At 42.9% G+C, this 26,496-nt stretch overlaps 1 protein-coding gene across 3 annotated transcripts in view; it reads left to right on the top strand.

The window, feature by feature from the left end:
• Positions 1 to 26,496, top strand: part of KIZ (kizuna centrosomal protein) — a 111,444-nt gene that overhangs the window by 39,729 nt on the left and 45,219 nt on the right. For 2 of the 3 annotated variants that reach the window (XM_019491029.2, XM_019491028.2), the window contains 4 exons: positions 3,587 to 3,866; positions 13,658 to 13,792; positions 16,977 to 17,141; positions 22,169 to 22,319. In XM_019491029.2, the coding sequence (XP_019346574.1) occupies positions 3,587 to 3,866; positions 13,658 to 13,792; positions 16,977 to 17,141; positions 22,169 to 22,319 (731 nt within the window). The remainder of the gene's footprint in view (positions 1 to 3,586; positions 3,867 to 13,657; positions 13,793 to 16,976; positions 17,142 to 22,168; positions 22,320 to 26,496) is intronic. The other variant, XM_019491031.2, reaches the window with a different exon arrangement.

Below are 26,496 nucleotides of genomic sequence, written 5' to 3'. Positions count from 1 at the left end.
CTCCCTCTCCCCCCACAAATATGTCTTTATTTATAGCCAGTGCTGCTTTTCTTAAATCAATGTTAATTCCATGCAACATGTTGCACAGTGAACAGAGAGGTGGAAACTGTTGCATTTGGTAGCACAAACAAGACCGCATGAACACTCTGGTGAATTCAGACCTACATTTTACTGTAGTCAGTTTTGTGGGAATTTGAGAATTTTTATGGCCATGTTTGTTAATTCCAAAATCATTTGATATCTTCCTTCTCTTGAAATTCTGAAAATATACCAGAAAAGGAAAATGTATGTAGAGCTTATTTACTTGTGTTCATGCAGCTTCATGAGCAGTAAGGGAAGGCAGCTAATGTGTAAAGCTTCCATGCCTGCAGGCAGAAATCTCTGTTCCTGCATTGATTAGAAGCCTCAGACAGCAGCTGCCTTTTCTTCCAGCATGCTGCTCCCTCCCCAAGACAGTTTTTCAGGCCTTTCTCCTCCATTATCTCTGAGAGGAGACTTGGGGCAGTAGGTTGTCTCCATCTTTGTGGCTGTTTTGAATTCTGGAGGATCTCTGTACTTGCAGCCCAGAGGCCAGCAGCATGAAAGCAGACTCAGGAGGCCCAGTGAACTCCCCCTTGTGAGGAAAGCATAGAAAAACACACAGATGCCATGAAGGATGACTAAATAGTGGATAAAAGGTAGGGTAGACTTCAGAATAATACAGCTAACTCCCTGTCTCTGCTAAGCAGCAGATGGGCAAGCTGGGCATCAGGAAAGTGTTGAGGAAATGGCCTTTCTTGTGGAGCTACTGGGAGCACACTGAGATTTTTCTCCTTATTGGCAAAATTTTGTAGTGGGCAACTGCACAAGCAATTACCCAAGTGACTGTGAGCAGAAGAAACCAGATGGAGGGCTCTGGGAAGCATTGAAGTGTCTCCAGGTTGGCCAGAAAAGCACAATAAGCATGTTTCCATTAGGACAATCCCTGTAAACAGCAGCACTAGTGAGTATTTCTGTGGGGTGGGACACAGGTCACAGAAAAGTTTCTCCAAAGAGCAGAGAAAGACTGGGCCATAGGAAAAGTGTCTGTGGGGTTAAGAGTAAGTATAGTACGTCAAGAGTAACCTAGTTGCCATAAATGTACGTGTGTGTGGAGTTGGAAAAGAAATTGTTGTCTGTGAAAATGTATGAGATTTCAAAGCATTTTTCTCTTCTGCATTGGAACAAAACTGAGCCAGAAATGCTATCCTAGGCCTAAGCACCTGAGAATCATCTACAAAGCTCTTGTTTCAACAGATTGACATTTTCCAAAAACTGGAGTCAAAATTGAAACTTTTTATAAACAGAACTATGTGCAGGCTTTCTAGAAGTGCATTCTTAGGCTGCTGTCCACATGTTCATGGATGTTTGGCCCAGCAGCCTTACCTGAGGTCCTGGGGGTCTCCTGGGGCTGCAGCAGTGGCAATTCTGTCAAACAGAGCCTGGCCAGCAGCTGCAGTGTGGCTCTGGGTGGCCCAGCTCCGCTTTTGAGTGGTGTGCGCTGCTTTGCTTTTTTTTTTTCCCCCATGGGTTTTTTTGACCCCTGGATAACCAGGGGTCAAATATATCCATGGGGAATAAAAAGCATAGAAGCACACACATGGGCAGCATTCCCTTGCAGCTCACGGAACATCTGAATGTGAGGACATGATTGCAGCACCACGTACCACATGGCCATGCTCAGCTGGATGCAGCCTTAGTGTCTTATCCATTGTAGGACTTTGAAAATTATGTATTAAAGACACAAAGACAGCTCTTGATTCAGATCAATTGGGAGTGAATAACTGTTTCGGCTTTGCCTTGCAAGGACTACTTTTTGTCATAAAGAATGATTCAATCTTCAGATCTTAAAAAGACACTCTACTAAAATTCTTGAGGTAGACTAACAAGTTGTGCAAGTGCTGTTTGTAAAGTGGACATCTGCCTCTTAGGAACTGGGTTGTGGCCAACAACACATTTAATGTTATGTGCATTGTATCAAAATAATAAAATGAATCAGCTTGCTGCCAGCTTCTTGGTTTTGTATTCAAACTTGAGGCATGCAAGTGAAAAGCTGCATGTGATTATCAGTTGGGAAGCCATTCTCTCTTAAAGAAAACTTGTCGGTTCTTGGAGACTCTGTCATTAAAATAAGCTTTGATTTAGTGGTACATTGGCCTTTTGGCTAAGATCAAGTGTAGCAGTTTGTGTTCTTAGCAGTAAATATAGGGAAAATACTGGGTTTTGTCCATTTCTGATTGAGTTTCCCCATATTTACTTCCAGGGTTATAAACTGCTTGTCAATGGGTTACTGGAAAGAAGGGTTAAAGTCTTTTTAAAGTATCTTTGAGAGAGCTGTATACAGTGTTTCATGGAAAAGATTGCCTACTGTCTACTTGGCAGATTGAAATAAATCAGTGGTTCTAGCCATATGCTTCAGCATGGTCTTCTGCTGGTTAGTAATGGGTACTCCTAATTGCATGGGCTTTTGGACCCTGGTCTCTAGCTGGCTGATCCTTCAGTCCTCAGTGAATACCTGCTCACTTCTATTCAAGAATCAATCACCTTCTGTTCTCCCACTCCCCCAAAATAGATATGAATGCTGTGCCTCCCCACTACTGCAGTTTAACTCTGTGCTGGTCAATTGTACTAGTACATTTAATGTTAGGCTTTGTCTCACTACTATTAGATACATCTTTATTCTGTCCCCTCCCCTATAGTAGGGTGGCAGAGGACTGAGGTTTAATCCCCAGTGTGCCCCAGAACAAGCAGTAGTGCCTTAAGGAACAACGAGACTCCAGCTAGCTTGGAGACTGGCTGCGATCAGGTTCCCTACTTTGTAGCTGAGTAAATTACATTCTGTTGGGAAGGCTATTTTTGATACCTCCCCACCAAGCAGAAGCACCAAGCCTCCTAACCTCCCCCTTCCCCTGCACCTCTGTTAAGCAGCATGAAGGTGAGTGCATTTGTATATTGTGGAAAATCTGGATTTCCATTGGTCACAGTTCCTGTTTTTGAAAGGTCATCTGTGCAAGCATTATGAGTAGCACCTTTTGGAGAGTTAGAGCTTATTTTTCAGAAATCAGTGGCATTCACGTGAGAATAATTCGTATTCCCCTTCAGCAAGTGGATTTTCCAAGCCTTGTCTGACTGTCATAGTGTGACCTATGATTTAAGAACAAAATCAAGTACAGCGCTCAAACTTAGTCCCTTCTCTCTAAATCAGGAAGAGCTCTGATTACAGCAAAACAAGTGATCTGAGAGCAGATCGTGTTGCTTATTGAGAGCAGTTTGCGTTGCTCTGTAAGACCTCTTTACAAGACTCAAGTACCATATTGGTAGGTTTCAGACAGTTGCATCCATCTCACTATGCCAGAATGTTAATGGAACAAATGGAAAATGGGTATGCCTAGGGGATTCCTGAAAAAAATTGCATAAATGGCAGATGATTTATAATGTACGAATGACATGTTTCTTGTGAAGTTGGTGAATGTGTTAAACAGTATCTATGCCCTGTTGCAGTACTGTTACATATATTTTGTTGCAATAGTGTTAATATGCTGGTAATACTTGTCACTTTTTATTTCAGATTCAGATCATAATACAGGTAACCTGTGGCCCACTGGAGACATACAGGAGCTGGAGAATGAAAGTTTAGATACCAGCAGTGACCTCACAGTTTCTGTGAGCGAAGAGGATCAAATAATAAATGCGGCTGACCAACTAGATGGCTTAGGAGATGTGGATAGCAAGATGGCCTTAAAATCTGTTAACTTGAAAAAAGAAAAAGGAATCCAACCCACAGAAGACCATTTTTCTTTGCAGACTGGTGCCACAGATGATGATCCTTCTGCGAATTCAACAATGCAGTAAGCCATTATGTGTTTTCTGACTATACTTTAATTGTTGGGGGGGGGGGGTTCATTCTTAGTGACTGTCCAATGCATTATAGTAAAATACAAACATGAGTAGCCAACTTTCTTACCTCTTACAAGCAAGCATCTTGATAAGAGGTGTATTTTGTAATTAATTCATTTTGGAAATCAACAAACAATTTGTTGTTATGCCTGTTTCTGTCTTCTTCATTAAATGCAAGTGTTTAGTGGTTTCCCTTATTTAAATGCATGCCTTGAATGTGATGATAGCTATGGCTGTCCAGGCAGAGTCTTTTGAGGTAATTACATTTTTCTGGTAGTTAAACACCCTAGCCCTTCTACTTAACAACTTTCAGGCCCCATTCAAGAGATACATAACTATTGCCTAGAAATGCATTGCTTGTTCACTAAGTCCTTTTATGTACTTTTGTATAGCCCATGTTCTTCTAGTATTGGAATGTCTCATGGGCTCTAGTGGATGTTTAGGGAAATATGACCCACAATTGCAGGGGGTGAGCTGGTGCACAGGATAGATACTGGAGCCAAGTCAGTCATGCAGGAAAACACCTGTTGTCTCCTGAGCCTGCTGTATCTTGTGGTTGGCCCCCTCCATTTGGATGGAATGTGTTACTGTAACAGAACAGGAATGGCATGCTTATTATGCCACAGACATTTTAATCTCACAAAATTGTTTGTTTGTGTGGGCCTTGTTACGTTGTTCTGCCTCTTCCATTCTGCCTCCTTTCTCCACTCCACTCTCAAAGGGATGGCCCTTCTTTACTCTTCTCCCGGCTCTTTCCCCACTTCCCTGATTCCTCAGGGAAGTCATCCAGTACTGCTGGTCACATGGGCAGAACCAGGATTTCAGAAAGGGTGTGTGTGGGAGCAGCAACCTGTGCTGCAGGGGTGGATGCACCCCAGCTCCTAGCTTCTCCTCACCCTGCCATACCACAGCAGGTAGACTATATTGCAGGAGCAGCAACCAAGGACTTCCTTTTAAGTCCCTCAAGCAGCTACAAATCTTCCCTCCACACCTTCTTTTTCTCTTTGTGCTCAGCAGCATAGTCCCTCCCCTCTTCTTCCATTCTCCCTTTCCCCCACCTGCCACTGCCCCAGCTGACCCAGGGCTGGTGGTGGGGCTGCAGAGGGATTCTGCCCCGCTGCAGCTAGGCTGCACCTGGAACCAGGCTTGGCTAGACATGGCAGCAGTAGCAGCAGCTAGGTTCCTTTCCTCTGTGCCTGCTCCTGAGCTGGCAGGAAACACTATGGGGACTGGGCGGGGAGGAGGGACCTGCCTGCTGCTGCCACTGCTCCTGACTGAGCCTAACTCAATGTGGAGCTCTACTGGAGGGGGCAGCAATGTCTTTGGAGCTCCCCTGTCCTTGCCACATCCCGGAGGCAGCCAGCAATGGCAGCAGTGGTGAGCGGGGGGGGGGACAGGGAAGGGGAGGGCAGGTGCAACTGAGCATGGGGGGGGGAAGTGGAGAGAATCTTACTTGCTTTGGGAACTTAAATAAAAAATCTCCAGTTGCTGCTCCTCAACTTGGTTGGCTAAACAGAGAAGTGCGTCTATACCACTTACCTCTCTGGATCCACTCCTGGCTGATCGTAACCAGTTTCTGTTGCAAGGTTTCCTTCCCTCATGTTCCCTCCTTTACCTTATTTTTCCATCAGCTGTTTTTCTTCCTTTTTGCTGTCTCTAGTATCTAACTGGAAAGGTTCTAGCTGTGAACTTGACAATGCCTACTTTTCTTCAGTGGCACATTTACCTGCATTTTCCCTTTGCTTCTCTTGCTCAATTCAGCTCCCCCTGCTGCCCAGCCTTATAATTAAGGGTCCTGTCTTCCTGCTAGCAACATTTTTAGGGAAAGCCCCTTTTCTTCCACATGCACTCTCCATTAGCTTTCTAGCTTTTATTGGAATTTTCCCTTTATTCCTGAACAAGTCACAAAAAATATTTAAAGATTAAATGGTTAAATATCAGGTGGTGAGTAGAAGCATATGGATTAGAATAGGAATAAAAATTGTTGCATTAGGTTGAGAAGGAAACTTACAGCCAACAAAAACAGCATTTTTATCCAACAAGAATGAATGAGGCTTGTAGAGGTTTTTTGTTTTTTTTTACCAGTTTCCCTGCTGCCAGTTTTTTCTCTTTGGTGATTTGTACCTGTGTGTTTAACATATCTGTGCTTTTTATGTAGGCACATGTGCATGTAATCTTACTAGATAATGATTTTGGTAGCAGTTTATATTATAAAAGATGAGTTGAGCACAGAAAAATATAAACTCCTATTAAAATACACTTCTGTAACTACATTATTTTAAATTTGCAAACCATGGATCAGACCATAGCTTACTAAGGAAATTTCATTTAATTTTCATCTAAATAGCTTTTACACAGTTTTTCTTCTGTACAATACCTGTTAATCATAACACTTCATAAGAAAGTTTGATAAAGTATTTGCTTTTGCCAGAAGAGTCATAGCCGAACCAGTGGTAATTTAGCCTTTTGTTCTGTCCCTGTAGATCCTAGTTATTTTTAGCTGTTGATAAACTGATTGAAATATTGTATGGTGTTCTTGAAGCCTGGGCAACTTGCAGGGAAGCTTTCATTGGTCTCATTACTATATTTCTAGAATTTATCTGAACACAGAATGCAAAGATTTTTCTTTAAAATTATGTCAAGTTGAATGTTTCTGTTTCTCAAGGTCACAAAAATGTGATCACTATTTTGCATGCTTCTGCAGAAGATACCCATATTAGGGGGGGGTTTTTTAAATTAAAATGAAGGTGGAATAGAAAATACTTGTATCTGTGACAGACCCTATGGAATATCAGGTGGTTTTTAATTGCCAAGTTTACTACTTGGAAGTATTGTGATCCACTGTCCCCCACTCCTGAAAGTGAAACCTTAATGTTTTTGTAGTTTTCAATGTGACTTGCCAAGTGGAAGGAGAACCCATTTGCAAAGTTATTAAGTGATTAATAAATGAATTTGTGGAATGCATAGATGAATAAAAATAACTTTTATAAGTATGCTTTTATGCATATACATGTACATGCATATATTTATGCACATATGTGCCCACATATGCACACACACACATACCACACACAAGACCTGTTTTTGTAGTGTGGTCTGAATGTATATTTATTGGTGGTCTTCTAATCTCTAAATGGCTTGTTTTAACAGTCAGACATTCCATGGAATTATTATTTACTTAAAATAAGAAAAGGCTAGTACATTGGCTGCATTTGGAGAAATGGGCTTGTAATTATGAAAAAAATGTATTAATGTTTTATTTAAGTGAAATAGTTTGCATCCTCTTGGTGTATCAGTACTTTATTAAGCAATGGCTTTGTAATGTCGGTGCTAACTCTTCTATTCATTACCTTTCCTCTTTGGTTCATTTGTATATTTCAGACCTATTGGTTGGAATTAATAAGTGGGGTGGAAAAGAGAACACACAGACAAACAGTTCTGAGGTCACTGTTTTGCTCAATTAAAACCAAACCAAGCCATAAAGAAAAAAAAACACCTTATTGCGCACTGATAAGTCACTGGCTTACAACTGACATTATCTGTATCAAAGCTACTGGAGAAGCAGTTTAGCCTTTCATAGTTAACCTCCACGGATATGATTGCAACCAGGTCTTTTGTTTTTTCGTTAAAAAGTGTCTTTCAGACAAGCCTTTGCATGTCACATTTTACCCAAGAGTGAATTTTTACAGCCCAGTTATAAGTGTTCGAAGTATGATGTTTGTCTTGGAAATACTGACAAGCTGTTAACTAGAAATAAATGAGTGATGCTGCTATGATAACAGGTTTTTAAAAGCTTGTTATCTCTCTCAAGGATGCACACTTAGGTGTAGCACTTTCCTAAACAACTGAATGAAACCATTTTGGTGCTCAGATTATTAAAATTAACAAAACGTAATATCAGTAAGTAAATTTAGTACAATTTTGGATTGACAGATGATTTTTTTTCTCTCTCTTTCCATAAGATATGGACAGTTCAAGTGTCTTTAGAACATTCCACCATCACCCTCATTATGGGTTGAATTTACCAAATAGGGTAGTTAAATAGTTTGTTTCGGTACCTGTTCAATTTTTGGTTTCTCTGATGAGACTGTCAACAAGTATTTTAGGTTTTGCTCATTTTGGTTGTAGGTTACATGATGTCACCTTGCTTACTAGAAATGGTACTTAAGACCTGCAATTCATTCTATGTAAGGTATTGAACAGCTATCAAATAACAACTTTTGGTCTCTAGTGACTTGTTACAGATTTGAACTGGTGAACTTGAGGTGAAAGGTTCCACATCCTTTTACCATTCCTCAAAGCCAACCAACCCTTTATTTAAGGGCTTAAAAAAACCCCAAACTCTGAGAATTAGTGCACAGAAAGATGATGACTATTTTAAGGCCTATCGTGAAGGGAAGGGGGGGCAGGCAGAGCTTATGCCTATGTTGCTTCAGCTGCATTGAAGAGGACTTAGCGCAGATGGATGGTGCATTACAAAATGTAACACATAATTCAAGCTGTCAGCTTAATCAGACTGTTTCCAGGAAGCAACCTGTAAAAGAGAAGGACCCCTTGTTTGCTGACCTCTGATCCATAGCCTGCTGCAGATTGTCATACATTTTGTTTTTCTTTATGTTGGTGTCCCTTCCTTCCCCTTCTTTTTATTATTGTATTCCCTTCAAGTGGCACCCTGGAAAGACCACCCAGAGGGAGTAAAACAATAGGAAATGAGCTAGCCACTAAAATACAGGTTTTGTTACTTTTTAGTAAAGAAAAAGCACTGTTTAACTGCATATGTGATCTCTGTGGTACTATTGTATGTATTAAAAATCTAAAAACCTGAACTGTTCAGACTTAATTTTTTCATTGTTTGCAAACATTGTTAGGGGTAAACAGGGCTCTAAGTGTATTTCAGCATTGCAGTGGAGCTTAGCAGAATTCAGTGACATTATATTTCACCTTTTTATATGAGGGATCATGACCAGTCTTCCAAAATGAACAAAATATAACATGCTAGTATATGTTACAAAAAAAGTCTTGTTTTGGTTACCACACTTCTTAGATAAAGCTTTTAGCCCAGCTGTGTTGTTGCTTCGTGGAGTTCTTCTGTTGAAACTCCTTAACAAAGCAGGCGGTCTGAAATCAAAATCTGAATAGCTATTTACACCGCTGTAAAAGGATTAGCAATGGTCTATTGTTACAATGTTTAAATCTTAATTTGCATCATTATAGAAGTGTAGCTTCATCAAAATCCCTGCTAGGTCTCAGTTTAATTTTTGTACCTGTAGGTGGTCACTAGATTTATTCTGTTAGTGAACGTAAAGGAACCAAATTGCTCAATGTGTCAGTAATTTTAAGACATTATCTCTGGAACAAATTGACTTTGTAAGAGCATTAAAACTGTCCAGGCTCTTCCTGTATATCTGTTCTTACATAGGGTTTCAATATATGCTATGACAGGAAGATAATCTGTGTGTTAGGCTGTGTAATTGAAACGTATTTCATGTAAAGGGTTTCTATTGGGCTAGCAGGCACATATTTTAACTGTGGGTGGACCCAGACTGCAGAAGGGAGATCTGGATTTGGAAGTATCTGTTTCACTTTTCAGATGCGCTCAGCTCTAAGTCTTTAGTTCAGGCCCAACTGTAATTTAATCCAATTATTATAAACTCTGCCTGTCATAGGGATATTTAGAAACTGAAAGTCTATTGTATTACTTTCCTTTGCAGGAAAAATAGTTCAGCAAAAGGCAACAATGATAGTCTTGTAACCATTTTGTCTTGAGAAGAAACATTTTTGTGACCTTTATATCGCACAGAGATTTACAAATCTGTGCATATAATATTCCTTTAGTTCCAGGGAAAGATGTTCTTGTCTTTGTTTTAACTTTGAACATTTTATTTTTATCCAGCACAGGCATTTATATTACAGCAGGTGCAGGCAGAATCCTCTTACACATACAGGTGACCTTCAAACAGAAAAAAATCAGGGGCTTGTGCTCTCTTTTTTTGTTTTTCTCTTTATGGGTGTGTCCAGAAGAGCTTGCACGTGCAGTGCCTCAAAACTGTTTAAGGCACCACAAATTGCACGTGGTGCACACGCACCCATGTGCTACACTACTAATTTGTAGTGCAGTGCCAAAATTTGATACTGGAAGATGTTCAGGCTCCAAGCAGCCAAATTAGCACTGCTGCTGCCCTGGGAGGCCCTCAGGACCCGAGATAAGGCTGGCGTGGCCAGCACAGGTGCTGGCCCCAGCCTCTTCTATTTCACCCGGGTCAGATTGCCATGTGCCAGAGCGCACATGCAGGGGCAAGCCTGGGACAAGATGCTGTGGCACAAATGTGTCGCTGCTTTTTGTGCAGGGGGAAATACGTGCCCCTGCATATGCACGCTTGTTTGGATGCACGCTATGAGAGTTATTTTTAGTTTAGAGGCTTCCAGGCCCCAGCTAGCATGGCAGACTGATGGAAGAAAAAGTTAAATGATGACACCACTGCAGGATGAACAATTGAGAGGGAAAGGGATCTTTGATCAGATTTTAATTTCAACATCTAATTTACATTTTGGAAAAAGTGTGAGTCCATTAAGCTTTCAGCAGCCCCACCACTTCAATGAAAGTAGAAGATCTTATAAAATACACATTCTGAGATTGCTAGCAGGTCTTCCACTAAAGTCCTCATCCTTTCAGAAAAGAGGGAATTGATCATTTTCATATTTTTTTAAAAATAAAATAACCCTGCACAGTCAAGAAAACAAACCTCAAAATAAGCACAGCTTTCTCAGCATTTTTTATACATAATAAAGAAGCAGAGGAGAGATCAAATCTTCTTTTTAAAAAAAACAAAACCTTTGCAGGCCTCTCTTAAAATGCAATAGTTTCCTTTTAACTTCCTGGGGACACTCACTACTTTAAAAAAAATGCTCACTTTTTTGGAACTGAAAGTTTCCCATACTTCTTCACTCTTCAGAGATGGTTAGTGGGGTTATAAGTATGTGTAAAACAAAACAGCCCTCCTCATCGCCACTGACATGAATACCTTCCTTTTGAGCTATTTGTGAGTAAGGAGACGAGGTAGAAAAATACAGTTTATAAGTTGGTAAATTCTGGTGTTACCTTTTGATCAAGAAAGGCAGAAATTGGGAAAGTCGAAATTTGATATGAAGATAAATCTCCCTTAGGATTTATAACATTATTTTGATTTGAGGGGAAAAGGGCTTGATTGTTGAAGTTAAGACATTTGAAAATTGTTCCTGAGTATGCTGGGCATGCTCCATCACCAAGTCTTTATAAAATGTAAATTTTGACCTGTGCTCCTTGTCTCCCTCACTTAAAGGTACAAATGTCTAAGAAGCGCCTCCCCTGAGCAAGCCCAGCAAACCACATTTAGAGTCTGTAGGATGATCATTTGGGAGCTGAGCTAAGCTGCAAAGTTAAGAAACATTTCAGAAAAGTCAGCAGCAGGTTGCTGTTATCACTAACTATAATTCTAACAATTATAGCAATAATAATTGCATTGCTGCTAGTGAGACTTTCAGAAGTGTTCATTGTTGGCCTTACTTTGATCTATTGAAGTTGATGGTAAAAGTAGAAATTGTAAATCTAATCCAATAACTTTAAAATTCCTTGTTATTATTTTACCCCAGGCTTCCCAGAAGTGTGTGTTAGAAAGTTTTTTCATTAAATGGAAGAAACAATATTCAGCCCTCTGGATCCCCTTTTATTATTGTCTTGTGCTAACTCATTTTTTGTATTCTTTTCATTTATATATTCAGATTGGGTTCTCACTGATATTTCACATGCTTCCAAGAAATGTAGAATTGGGAAATGACCCCCTAGACCAGGGGGGCTCAGCCTCTGGTCTGCTGACTAGATGTGGCCTATGCTACCATGTCATCCATCCAGTGGAGCTCTCTGTGGGTCCAGAAATTTGGTGGCTGGGGAGCAGTGGCACTGCTGTCCTGCTGCTAAATTTCTCTACCCATGAGGAGCCTCAGGCCCTGTGTGCCAGATGGGGTGGTGCCGGGGCCCAATTGCTCTGTGGGGGGATGGGAGGGGGGCAGCACTGACCCAATCCTGGCATGTGAGGGCAGGAGGGGGTGGCACCGGGCCCTTGTGGCTCAGTCCTCATGGTGGGGTGGGGGGCATTGGGCACCAGGCCCATGGGACCTGATTCCAGTGTGTGGGGCAGGGAGGGGTCAACACTGGGCACCAGGGCCCAATCCAGCCCATAGACCGGCTTCACACCACTCCTCATCTGGCGTGTGAAGCCAAAGGGCTGAGCACCATTTACTTAGGCTATCAAATCCAGTTCCCTGTAACAGACATTGAGACCAAAATGTAAAGCAACCAACCTTTGTGTAGAAAAATCTGGGACATAGTTCAGGGTGCTTTGGGACTTGAAGCGGTCTACACATCCAGCTCTGGTTCATGTTGCCACCTTAGTACAAACCTGTGAACAGGCTTATTAGCTTTTTGTTTTGTTTTGTTTTGAGTTTTTTTTGAAAGCCAGAGCTAACTAACCTGGGCTCAGCACCACAAGAATGAGCTTGCTCCTGAGGGGAGCTGTGTTAACTGGCTAGATGATTAGACTAACTTAGATGATTAGACCCATCTGGGGCTCTGTCACTCAGCAGATGTGACAGAGTGTTGCTGAGTGCTGTGGGAACCTTTTGGGGTTGGGGGACTGGCTGATTTGGGGCCAATCTTTCAAATTCAAAATAGAAATCCTATTTCAGGATTTTCTTTCCGGATGCTAGGACACAGCCCTGACATTCGGACCTATCCTTGAACATTCAGGGTGACTGGTCACTTTCCCAAATGGATACACACATTCACTCCATCTCTTCTGACAGCCACATTTTTCTTTTTCTCCTGCTTAATATGCCTGAACATATGGAGGATTGTTGGCCCAAAATTTCTTGTTGGGGGACCTTGAAGGGTGGGGAGGAATGGGCAATAGCATGCATCAACCCATGTGTGCATGGTAGCCACCTGACTACCAATGTCATTGTCTCTGGGATCCAGTGTGTCCTTTTGAAGCTCTTTGACATCAAGGGGTGAAAAGTGGTATGTGAGCAGTAGAACCTTGTGAACTAGAGATCTGATGCTGGGTTGGGGCGCTGTGTACTGGATTATAGTTAAGGATTCTTACTCTTTGTGGACAAGTCTACCAAGGTTTCTAAAAACCAGAACAAAGTACAGTTTTCAATGAAATTGGCGGGAGCACAAGATAGTCCCAGAAAACAGGGATGTTTTGTTTTCAGGGACCAATACTCACCCCAACTAAAAATAAAACGCGTGCTGCTGCTGTCAAAACATCTAATCCAAAATGCACAAAGAGAGACCACCAGCAGAAATGGGAAAGAATTATTGGAGTCAAAGGAAGCTCTTTTTTTGTGTGTGTGGAGCTAAAGCAGTATTTGCCAAGGGGTAATTCTCAGTTTTACTAGCTATACAGTGGCAGCTCTAGCACCTTTTTAAAAAGCTGTTATTATTTATGGAGTTGTCTATCTCATATCTGTGCCTTCTCTTACCATATTTGCTTACTTCATTTTAGGAGTCTGCCTCCATTCAGTCTTTTTATCAAGTGTCTTAGCTATTTTGTAAACCTGTGAATGAAAGCCTAAAATAAGGATAGAAATCAAAATATTATACTGTTTGCTCAAAGGCAAATTTTATCTACCTGTGTCTGCCTGACTTTGTTCTGCGGAATTGGGTTTTAACGGCTTTAGAGCGTTGTCTCTTGTCTCTCTGCAGGGATTGTTTATCATTTGAAGGATTCTCCCATTTATTGCAGTTCATAGAAGATTTGGTGGAGAAAGCAGGCCCTGAATACATGACACTGTACCAAAGTGGAACCATAAGTGCCTCAAAAATGAAGCAGCTAATAAGGTTAATGTAACTTTCAGTTCAGCTTGACCATTAAAACTTTAATGTACAAAGTAGAAATTAGAGAAGAGTATTGTATATCTTATTTTTAGATCTTTTCTTCTATATTTGCTTGCTTAGTTTATGTCCTCTCATTATAAGGTCCATGAATAAACATTTCTTTATGGTATAACTATGTTATGTTGATTAACTACAAAGTTTGGATTTGGTTTGAGTGAGTAATGACTGGAATTTTACCCCTGACAACAGAACTGTTATCTTTTGAGATAGGAGCTGGTTGTCTTTACCCTCTGGGTGCCAAGGGGTAGAGGCCGAGACAGAGGCTCTCTCTACATTTTACAGGTATTGCTCAATTATCTGGAGACCAGCTACATGTGCAAAGTAGCTATCACATGATAAAAAGGTTCAAGCAGCTATTAAGTTAGATCTCAAAAATGTGTACTAACTTTTTATAGCTTGTTGCTATGAAGCTTTAATTTATACATGTAGCAGGGCCTCCCCTGCAGCTGGGAGCTCCATCAGCTGACAGGGCTTCCAGCCACAGTGCCCAGCCTGAAACCCCCAAGGCTTGGGGATGCATGAAACCCCTGGCCCACGTTGGGCTCTGGGTCCTGGATGTATCTTGCAGACAGCTGGGACCGAGTCCCGCAGCTCACATGAGGTGCAGCTGGGACTGAGAGATCCTGTAACTGATGTGTGAGGTTCAGCCAGGACTCGGAGCCCCTGTCAGGTGGTGGGACTCTTGGTCCCATCTTCGTGTGGCCCCTCGTGGCTGGGAGCCCCTTCAGCAAACGGAGCTCTCAGCTGTGGGTGCCTGCTTCTTGCCAGTGCAGGGGGAGCCCTGCACATGTGGCACGGCAGGGGTCATGATTGTGTGGATCATGCATTAGATCCAATCCCACCTTTACCTGCATGTGTAGAGGGGGCTAGAGAGACCTCTCCCCCAAAACAGCTCTATGTGTCTGTACTAACAGTGAACTTCTGATGCGCTGGTGTTAACAGACACCGTATGGCTAAAGTATGTCTTCAGGAGCTGTAGACTTTAATTCAGGAAAGATATCATTGTTTGTATAGTCTGTTCCATGAGCAAACTGGGTTAACCAAACGCATCTTTCCTTCTGAAAGTGGACAGTGATTCTGATGCTAATATGGGGAAATGGCACGAAGAACGTTAAAGGAATTCCTCCTTTTGTTGCCAGCAGAAAAGTGCGCTAAAGGCCAAATGGTAACAAAGATTATATCTAAATAGTGGGGTCACATTATCTTGTTCCTGCCTGAAACTTGCCATTCAGTGCTCTGCTCTACTCTCCTTAGTCATAGAAGCACTGGGGTGAAAGTTCTTGTTACTTTTGTTTTACTAATGGTTGGCTTAATTAATTAAATGCTGCTATGCAAAAGAAATTGTGTATGTGTGTATATGTATATGTTACGGCTTTCTTTTAGGGAGTCCTGAGAAGGGTTTCCAAATTAATTCAGAATGCTTTGCTTGGACAGTGCACACCATCAGAAATTTGCTTTCATGGTGGCATTTCCCCTAACCTGCAAACCAAGACCATGAGTTTGTGTCTTATTTCTGCAAACACTTGTGCACATGCTAAATGTTTATGCTTGGGAGCAATTCCAGTGACTTCACTGGGATTAATCATTACAGGGATCCTGGTTTTCTGTGTTTAAAAATCCAAAATTCTCTGATACAAATCCAGCATTTTTTCCATGATTAAAATTAAACACTACTATGCATGTATATATGTATTAGTTGAACACCATGTTTTACTGAGATGCTTTAACATTTTTAAAGCAATTTGGAAGCCTACAAGTGTCTCAATCATTACAGTAAAATACATTCTAAATACCTGTGTATTTTGGTGTTTGATTTTGGCTTTTTTATCATGGAAAAATCAGATAAATTTGCCCCTCTTCACTCACCAGGATGTGGGTTTGGCTGTGGCTGTTCTCCTCCTCCTCTCCCCCCCCCCCCTTACTTTGTGGTGCTGAGCAGCCCTCATATGCTGTTGCCCCTCATTCCCAACCTGCAGCCTCACATCCTCCCTAGTCCTGCTGGTGCCCCTCACTCCTGACCTGCTGCCCCCTGCCTCCAGGCCTCAGCCCCCCATTGTGTGGGGAAGGGGGTGGGTGTATGGGGTGGAGGTAGGGCGGCCATCATAGAGGACATTCCGGTTTTCTGCTACCCTGTCCTTTATTGATACAAACCCCAGTGCCAATGCCTTTATGTCCTGTATTTTTCTCTTGAAGAGAAAAATAGAGGACATAAAGGTGTCTGGTTTTGTATCAGTAGAGGACAGAAGACAACCAGTCTGTTCTCTATGATGGCCACCCTAGGTTGGGGGGGGGGGGTGGCCAACCATAGGCAACACCATAGGTGGCATATCAGGGCGTCATGGGACACGCCTGTCACGTGGCACGCCTGCCTATGATTGCCATCTTCCTGCTCCCCCCAGCTCCAGGCAGCCCCTTGCAGGTTGAAACTCTGCCAACCTGCAAGGGGAAATCCATGGTTACCTGCATTTTTCTCCTTTTATAAGAGAAAAATCTAGGTTTTTCCGTTGCAAACAGAAAACCCAGATCCCTGCTCATTAATCAGTTGTGTGTTTGTATGGTGCTTACTACAACTTGGAAGATGACATCTGCACTGTTTCAGTTTTAGTTCCATCCAGCTTGCAGTGGTCCACAGCTTTAAAGCCATTGTCTCCCAAGTCAAATTCATTCAAATGTTATCTCCAAAAGTAGGTGGTGCAAATGTTGCATATACCATCCATAAAGGTGTTGGTGGACAAAAATGATTTACACCGTCTAATCTTGTTATAACACGGTATAAAATTTTTGCTTTTTTAAAACCAATTGAAAGGATGGTTTAGCTCAACTAGTGTTTTATTTCTTTCACTGAAAGTATTTTTTTGCTGGCGTGACAGCATCCACCTCATTAGGGAGTTCACATGTTAAATTTACTTGTAGATTTTATTTAAAAAAAAGTTTTTTTTTCAAAATGCACTGCTCTGTTTAATGTCTTTGTGGAACAACATTGTCATGGCTGTATTTTGTGCCTAGATTATATTACTAATTATTCCATAAACCATGAGAACTATTACAGATTCTATATCTATGCCTGTTTTAGTTGTCTGTCTGGGCTTACATAAACATTTCAAGTAGCACCTGTTTTATTTTATAGCTTTTGTAATCAAACTGAAAATTTGAAAAAAGAAGACCTTGAGGCATGTGAAGCAGTTGTCCTTCATCAGCTTCAAAGATTGCTACAAAGCACATTCAATGGATGTCTCTTACCTGAGAAAACACTTAACGACAGAGGTAGAATTATGGATGAAAAGCAAGCCAGGTACCAAACACAAAACTGTGTGATAATATGATTAACATTCTTACTTGACTTGTCCAAAATTATTTCTAAAGGTTTATAAAAAGAAAGCAGAATATCAGTTAAACCTACAGTTCATATTAAAATTAAAGAATTCCAAGGGGTGACCTTCACATATTTCAGTGCCTACCATCTGATTTAATGGCTCCAAAAGATTAAACTGAGCATATATGTATAAACTAACCTGTAAAATGTGTGTGTAAAATACACTCAATTGAATTCTCTCTCTATCATTTAAATCAAGTATATGTGTGTAATATATATATTACACACATACATGCATATACTTTTAGTGAGAAGAGCTCACTTGAAACTAATGTGTGTGTGTGTATACACATACATATATATGTATGTATGTTTGTTTGTTTATTTGTTTTACTGGTCTGTTTTTAAGTGAGCTTTTCTCACCAAAAGTTGATTAACCTATTTCCTTTTGTACATGTTATATGTAGACCCTTTTCATATAAAACTAAATTTTGTGTTGATTTAGTTTATTGTCTTTCATTTGTGTAAATAGAGAACATGGGGCTAAGACCCCTTACCACTTCTAAATGTATTATTAAAAGATTGTGCCTCCTCACTTAGTCATACTATATTTATTATATTGTGTGCCTGCACAGACCAGAAAGGTACATGGAATGTCTTTCAACAGGGAAGAAAGTGCTTATTGTGTTGCCTAGTCATTTAGTGTAGGTTGTCTGCTAGGCAGAAGACTTGCACTCTGTTCCAAGTGTGCCTCTCTGGGCTGTGAGATGCTTGTGTTTCAGCAGTAACCACTTCTGTTCATTCAGGAATAGCACAGCTTACTGAGGGCATCCCATCATGTTATTTTTATTGTTTCAAAGGTGAGTGATTGCAAATCAGAATTACAAGGATCTGAAGGTGGACTGGTTGAAACAGTGCTTTTAGCCATATTTAGCCCACAGGCCATATGTTTGACACCCCTGGACTAGACCACTAAATGTGATTGAAATTTGTAACTTGAATTGGTCATATCCTTCAGTATCTTTTGTCACTGAAGAACATGACCAAGTCACACTGTTTTTGCTCCATTTAAAAAAAAAAAAATTCTTTGAAGTGTAACAGGATTTTGATCAAGTCTAAGCTTTATACTCCATGGCCATGTCTCCATGAATACACACATGCAGTTTGCAACACCACAGATTTGTCTGTGGCACCGTGAACCGCATGTGCTACACATGAAGGCATTCGCTGTGTTGCTAATTTGCAGCGTGGTGGGGTTTTTGTGACACCAGGTGATCCCTGTGTCAAAAAAACCCGTGCTAGAAGATAGTGTAGCGGCGCAAGTAGTGGCAGCGTGCACCACCCAAAACCAGAGCCTGGCTGGCCAGAGCTGCACTCTAGCTGCCAGCTAGGCTCCACACACCTAGGTCACTGCTGTTGGAGCCTTGGGAGGCGCCCCCAGGAATGGCTGCTGGGGCCAGTCTAGGTGCTGCCCCAGCCTCTCCTACCCCACCCGGGACAACCTGCCATGTGCCAGAGCACACATGCAGGGGTGTTCCCAGGGGACAACTAGCAAGCGGCACAAATACATGCTGTTGCTCTTTGTCCCCAGGGAATGCATGTTCCTGCTTGTTGGGAAGTGCCCAGTGTGCACATTTGTGATGTTAGGCAAAGGTTACAAATACATACTTGCAGATAGCCTCATTGCTCATGTGCATGCTGCTCAGTTTGTATCCACTTGAAAACAGATTAACTGGAGAGCAGGTGGGCTGCTTTGCTTCTTAACAATTTACTTCTTGACTAGCCTTGAGACTCTTATTTGTCTCTTTCCTCACCCCCCGCCCCCACAACTCATGCCTTTACCAGCCCATTAAAAAACATTTGTTCGCAGAAGTAAGACTTCATATTCAGACACTGAGTTCTCAAAAATATGCTTGGTCTCTGGTCCTGGGTGCTAAGCTTCGCCCTCAGTACTGTTTTATGGATTTTAAATTACAGTCATTGGTTAAAAAACTGAAATGACCAGTATGCCATAGTTGTGCTCCTTTTTTTAGTTCTCCTTTGTGCTCCACGAGTACACTGTACGCTTGTCTGCTTTAGTGGCTTAGCTTTAGCAGGAGTGATGTGGCAGATATACCCACCCACACAATGTATAGCCTTCTGGTTAGGGCCCTTTCTTGAGAAGTGGAAGGTGTGAGGCCAGATCCCCTGAGGCTGAGGAGGGTCTATATTTCATGCCTCCATGTTACTGAGTGAGTACCTAGTGACTAGGCTGGAGGTTGTCATTGAATTCAGCCTCGAGATGGGGAGAGAGTCTTCTCCTGTGCTGTGGCAGGGACAGCAGCGGCAGTGGCTGCTTCCCCTGAGCCACAGTGAGGAGAAGCAGTGGTGATCAGGTTCTAGTAACTGCCTGCCAGCCAGCCTCTGACCTGAGCTGGGTCATTCCAACCCACAGCTTCCAAAAAAGTTGCCAGCTGTGGGGCACCAGCCTGTTGGCTATAAAGTGGGCACTACCACTGCCCTAGAGTTGAAATCAGTGCACTTGATGTGAGTTAGACAGATGTGCGGGTGGGGTTTCTTGCTTACTTTTAGGGCCTCGTCAGAACTGTAGGTGGAGCTTGTGCACCTCCAGTGAGCACTGTGAATCAGAAAAGAACCTAGGTGTGGAAATATCTTCTCCTAGTTGTATTTTGCCATGTGTGCAGGCTTGAATGTAGGCACATCAGAAGCTCTGAGTTCCAAAATTGAATGGTGTGATAAGCTGTGTGTGCTGGTAAGGACACTTGGAATGTCTTCAAGACTTAAGTAGTTAATGTGTGCTGAAGTTGCCTTTATGCAGTTAATGAAACACTTAGAACATGGCACAAGAATGACCAATCTCATTTCCTTCTATGACCAGGTGACCTATCACCTGGACAAGGGAGAAGAGATTGATGTCATATATCTTGACTTCAAAAAAGCCTTCGATCTGGTTTCCCATGATCACCTCTTGGAGAAACTGGCCAATTGTCGCCTTGGGTCCTCCACGATCCACTGGCTGGAAAATTGGCTCCGGGGTCGGACCCAGAGGGTAGTAATTGATGGAAGTCACTCATCGTGGTGTCCTGTGACCAGTGGGGTCCCCCAAGGTTCTGTCCTTGGACCCATACTGTTCAACATCTTCATTAATGATGTGGACACTGGAGTTAGAAGCGGATTGGCCAAGTTCGCCGATGACACCAAACTTTGGGGCAAAGCATCCACACCAGAAGACAGGCGGGTGATCCAGGCTGACCTGGACAGGCTCAGCAAGTGGGTGGACGAGAATCTGGTGGTGTTCAACGCCGATAAATGCAAGGTTCTCCACCTTGGGGAAAAAAAACCCTCAGCATCCTTATAGGCTCGGTGCTTTGTTGGCTAGCACTATGCAAGAAAGAGACTTGGGGGTCATCATTGACCACAAGATGAACATGAGCCTGCAATGCGATGCTGCAGCTAGTAAAGCGACCAAAACACTGGCTTGCATCCATAGATGCTTCTCAAGCAAATCCCGGGATGTCAGTCTCCCCTTGTACTCAGCCTTAGTGAGGCCGCAGCTGGAGTCCTGCGTCCAGTTTTGGGCTCCACAATTCAAAAAGGATGTGGAGAAGCTTGAGAGAGTCCAGAGAAGAGCCATGTACATGATCAGAGGTCAGGGAAGCAGACCCTACGATGACAGGCTGAGAGCCCTGGGGCTCTTTAGCCTGGAAAAGCGCAGGCTCAGGGGTGATCTGATGGCCACCTACAAGTTTATCAGGGGTGACCACCAGTATCTGGGGGAACGTTTGTTCACCAGAGCGCCCCAAGGGATGACTAGGTCGAATGGTCACAAACTACTACAAGATCATTTCAGGCTGGACATAAGGAAGAATTTCTTTACTGTCTGAGCCCCCAAGGTCTGGAACAGCCTGCCACCGGAGGTGGTTCAAGCGCCTTCATTGAACACCTTCAAGACGAAACTGGATGCTTATCTTGCTGGGATCCTATGACCCCAGCTGACTTCCTGCCGTTTGGGCAGGGGCTGGACTCGATGATCTTCCGAGGTCCCTTCCAGCCCTAATGTCTATGAAATCTATGAAAGAAGCTTCTTTTCTGATTTGGGATGGAAATATTTTCAAAATCTCAAATTTTCTCAAGAGAAGAATTTTTTTCTGCCTATCTCCATATTTAAGTCATTGGGACCACTGAAATGAAAAAAGTGTTGCACCTATGTAAGTGTTTGCTGGGCTGGTGTCTACAGCTATGTTACTGTTTTTTGAATTCTTCATTTTTACAGTAAATACAGTATGAATAACACATATTATACAATGATTAGTTATACATGGCTTCCTAAGTGCCTAAATTGCAGTGATGACTGGAAGACCCTTTAGGAAATTCTGAGTTTTGCAATTTGCCAAGTAAATGAACAAACTTAAAGCCAGTGTAAAGCCTCATAGAATCCACATTCTTCATATACATTGACAGTTTTAGTCATTTCTGATGATTCTATATAATACATTATTAAATGCATCTAGATTGGCAGCAAAGTCATTAATTAGCAGGCATGTGAGTGCCCATAAGAAGGAGTTAGATTTATTTTATCCTATTTTGCTGCAAAAGGAGAAAAAATTGCCAAGTAAAAAGGGACAAAATATATAGACAGAAATGTTCTTTTGTGCTTTCAAACAGGATAATACAAGCAGAGCTGTTCTTAGGGGTGTGCGGGACATGGGGCATATCAGCCCATGTGGGGCCTTGGGGGGTCAGGGGTGGTGAGTGGCTGGACCATGGAGCCAGAGGCAGCCACAGCAGGGCCTGTATGACACTGTCTGTGTGGCGGTCTCCCCTGTTTGTCCACAGTCCCCCCCCTGGGATGGCCCTGATTACAAGTGAAGCTTTTAGTAGTTAATGCTAGTTCATTGACCATGGAGAGCTAAATGAAGAGATATGAATAGTATGGGAGATGGCTGTTTTTACATTTTATTTACTCACTGTCTGTCATTTTACTTGCATTTGTACTTATTTTCTAGGTCTGATCAGTCACTGGATTTTGCCATGTTATGGGAGCGCTTAAGCAAACACATTTTATTCCTGAAAAAACACAATGTTTTGCTCACAGAAGAAGTAAAAGAAATGTTTGGAATTTTGCTGATTTCAGAAAGAAATTCACCAGGTGGCCAGGTGAGCAGTCATGATCATTCAGGTGTTATCCTTATTGGTAAATCAGGCTTTGTTTGTGTGTGTGCCTTGGGTCTGCTTCTACAATAGTAGTTCTCAACTTTTTTTTAGCTGCAAGGCACACTTCCATAACTTCTGAATTTAGCGACATACCATTTAAAAAACTAATGAACATATTACCCAGCTTACCTTCATGCACCCAGGGGGAGGATGCACTTACCATGTCACACCCTGCTTCACCCTTAAAAGGATTGCATGGAGTCCCATTTGAGAGTGACTGTGGTATAGCCTGGTGTTTGAGAGAGAAGTAGAAAATAAGAAAAAACAATTTTATTTATGAAAAGTTTTTAGCTAAATTAAATATAGCCTGAAGCAACTAGTAGTACTCCCTGTCATGATACTTATAGAAGGCAGGGCAGACTTGCATCTTATAGACTAACCAGAGTAGGGGGTGGGTGAGTGTACATGTATGTGTATGTGAATACACGCACTCCCTGCACTCCCACCCCCAGCACAAGCTTTGTGAGCTGAAGCTCACTTCATTGGATGCTGTGAAAGGATGTGCAGAAAGTAGAGTATAAGAAAGAGAGAAAGACAAATGACAAAGGAAGTGCGGGGGGAGAGAGAGTGGAGAAGGAGATGGGGCAGTCCTGGGAGAAACAAGGAAACGAGCGGTAAACCCAAAGAAACAGTCACAAAAACTAATCCAGATAATGGGACAGTACACAGAGTCCCTGTTGGCTGTAGATGATGGATTTAGTTAATAGGTTCATAGATTATAAGGCTGGAAGGGACCTCCAAAGATCATTGGGTCCAGCCACCTGCACCAAGCAGGAAAGACAACTGGGGTCAGGTGACCCCAGCAAGGTGACCATCCAGTCTCCTCTTGAAGATTTCTAGGGTAGGCGATTGCACCACCTCTGGAGGGAGCTTATTCTACTGTCTGGACACCCTAGTTGTGAAGTAGTTTTTACCTATGTTGAGTCTGAAACGATCTTCCAGGAGTCTGTGACCATTACTCATAGTTTTCCCCAAAGGTGCCCTGGTGAACAGTTGTTCACCGAGCCCTTGATATATGCCTCTGATGTAGTGGTAAGCTGCTACCAAGTCCCCTCTCAGCCTTCTTTTTTTCCGGCTGAAGAGTCCCAGTTCTCTTAGCCTTTTCTTGTGTGGCTTGCCACGCAAGTCTCTGATCATACAGGTGGCTCTTCTCTGGACACTCAAGCTTTACCACGTTCTTGTTGAAGTGCAGCGCCCAGAACTGGACGCAGTACTCCAGCTGCGGTCTCACCAGTGCCAGGTAGAGTGGGAGAATCACTTCTTTGGTTTTGCTAGAGATGTATTGATTGATGCATGCCAGGGTATTGTTAGCCCTGCTGGCTACAGCATTGCATTGCCGGCTCACGTTCATACTGTGGTCTGCTATTACCTTTAGATCCCTTTCATTCATAGTGCTGGTAAGGTTGGCGTTGCCAAGCCTGTAGGCATGCAGAGGATTGTTCATCCCCCAATGGAGCACTTTTACATTTCTCAAAGTTGAACTTAACCTGGTTCTGGTCTGTCCAACTTGCAAGCCTGTCTAGGTTCGCCTGTACAGAAAACCCTCGCTATTCGTGAACTTCAGATTCGCAGGTTCAAATATTTGCAGGGGAGGGTAGAGCCGGGAGGTGGGCAGAGAGCAAGCGCCGGGGACATGGAAGGAGGCGGCGGCAGTGGCAGCATCTTCTCCCCCGAAAGCAGCCATGGCAGTGCTTGGGGGGAAGGGGTCAGTCCCCAGGTGTTGTGGGGGAGCTCAGCGAACAATGGGGCGAGGGAGCAGTGGGCAGCTGTGGGGTCTGATGGGGAGCCGCTTCAGTATTCGCGGATTTCACCATTCACGGGGATCTCCGGAACATATCCTCCACAAATGGCGAGGGACCTCCTGGATTTGCAGGCTATCTTCAAGCATGACCACATTCCCCCATAACTTGGTGTCGTCTGCAAACTTGGCCAGTGAGCTCTTCACCCCCACATTCAAATTGTTGATGAATATTTTAAATAGTACTGGACAAAGCACTGACCCCTGCGAGACACCACTGGGCACTTCTTGCCAAGATGACACAGATCCGTTCATTAGAACTCTCTGGGTCCTACTCCACAGCCAGCTGCCTACTCACCTGACTGTCTCGCAGTTAAGCCCACAGTCTTCCAGTTTTCTCAAGAACATCGTGGGATACCAGATCAAAAGCTTTTTGGAAGTTGAGGTATATAATGTCAACCTCCTCTCTCTTATCCGGGTGGCGAGTCACCTGAACGTAAAAAGAGATGCGGTTAGTAAGACAAGACCTGCCTGCAATAAAGCCATGCTGGCTGTCATCCAGAATCCTACCTCCTGCAAGTCTATTGCACATAGACTCCTTAATGAATTTTTCCAGGATTTTCCCTGGGATAGAAGCTAGGCTAATTGTTCTATAGTTACCTGGGTCCTCCCTCTTCCCCTTCTTGAAGATGGGCACAACATTGGCCCTTTTCCAGTCCTTGAAGACCTCCCCAGAGCACCATGAGTTTTGGAAGAGATTCACCAGGGGTCCCGTAATTACTTTGGCCAGATCCTTCTTTGTTGTGTGCTTAGGATGAAAGGTGGTGGTATGAAGGTAGCTGTAGTGGCCAGTTGGTTTCCAGTACTTGGTGGCAATGTAGCCATTTCAAACCATCACTGTAGTATCTAGGAAATAAATCTGCTGCATGGAGAGTTCCAGAGTTAGTTTGGTGGAGGGGTGGAAGTTTTTAAATTCTTAGTGAAATTTCTGTAGAGAGTCCTTTCCATGTGTCAATACAATGAAGGTGTCATCAATGTACCTTAGGTAGATCATGGGGATGAGAGTGCAACTGTGGAGGGATCAAACTTCAAGGTCTGTTATAAATATGCTGGTTTTCTGGGGGGGCATATGGTGCCCATGGTAGTGCCGTTCGTTTGTAGAGTCTCCAGACCTGAAATGGGGGGTGGGGTGTGTGTGTGTGTGTGTGTGTGTGTGTGTGTGTGTGTGTGGACAAAATTGGAGAGTATAATGGAAACTGAAGTAATTTTCTTGTTGGAGATAGTGATCTTTATGGCTTGTAATCTGTCTTCATGGGGGGATGGCGGTCTCCAGAGACATGACATCCATGGTAGCCAATATGGCATTAACTAGTAGCTTGTTAGTGGAGGCCAGTTTCTTTAAAAAATCTGTGGTGTCTTTCAAATAGCTGGCATCTCCAGTGGTATATGGCAGGGGTTGTCAACTGGGGGTACTTGGAAAGGGGCTCAGGGGTACACATGGGCAGGCGGGGATGGAGTGTTGCCACCCACCATCCTGTGTCATTGCCTCCCAGAAGCCGGGGGGCAAGGGCAGCAGCTCCCCACTATGGGCCGCACAGGTGCTGCCCGGTCGGCCAGATGCAGTGGAGGAGGAGGAGTTTGCACGCAGTGACAGCCGCTACCATCCATCACCGCGCTACACTGACGTGTACTAGCCCCCTCCCCCGCCGCTCCACCAGAAGTGTACCCAGAAGGGGTACACTCCTTAAAAAAGGTTAAAAACCCCTGGCATATGGGAATAGGATGGAGTCTACATAGTCAGAAACTCCCACCATGAGAGTGCCACTACCAGAGACAATGGGGTGTCCTGAGCTGGCCGGCTTGTGACTCTTGGGTAATAAGTAAAGATTGCCTGGCTTGGGCTCCTGGGACATGGAAGCAGTAACCCTCTCCTGGGTTTCCCAAGGTATGTCCTGTTCATCCAGTTCCTCTGGTATTGTGATTCTTGTAATCATTAATCACTGCTTTGAAAGCTTAACCTTTTTCTGACTCTTTTCTTTTCCCATGTTGATGGCTATTTAGAAACATACTTACACTTTTGGGAATAAGCTATGCTGGTATATAAGCATCTTTAAACCAATATAACTTTGTCCGTGCTAGTGGAACTGCAATACTTAAATGATCTCATTCTAGCTAAAGCAGTACAAAAACTATTTAGATAAGACCTGGGAGAGCTCCAGCTATCATAGTATTGTACAGAGAGATTGGCATTGTATGTGATAAACAGGTCTTAAAGTTTTAAAATGACCTGAACTCTATCTAGAAGTTTGCTGGCTGCCAATTGAGGTATGGAACACTATTGTTTTGTGTGATTAGCATGATAAGCTACTTCATGAGTGGCAT

The sequence above is a fragment of the Alligator mississippiensis genome, chromosome 1, assembly GCF_030867095.1.
Source record: "Alligator mississippiensis isolate rAllMis1 chromosome 1, rAllMis1, whole genome shotgun sequence".
Taxonomy (NCBI): Eukaryota; Metazoa; Chordata; order Crocodylia; family Alligatoridae; genus Alligator; species Alligator mississippiensis.
The sequence above is the reverse complement of the archived record's forward strand: the minus strand, read 5'-3'. Positions and strand labels throughout refer to the sequence as shown.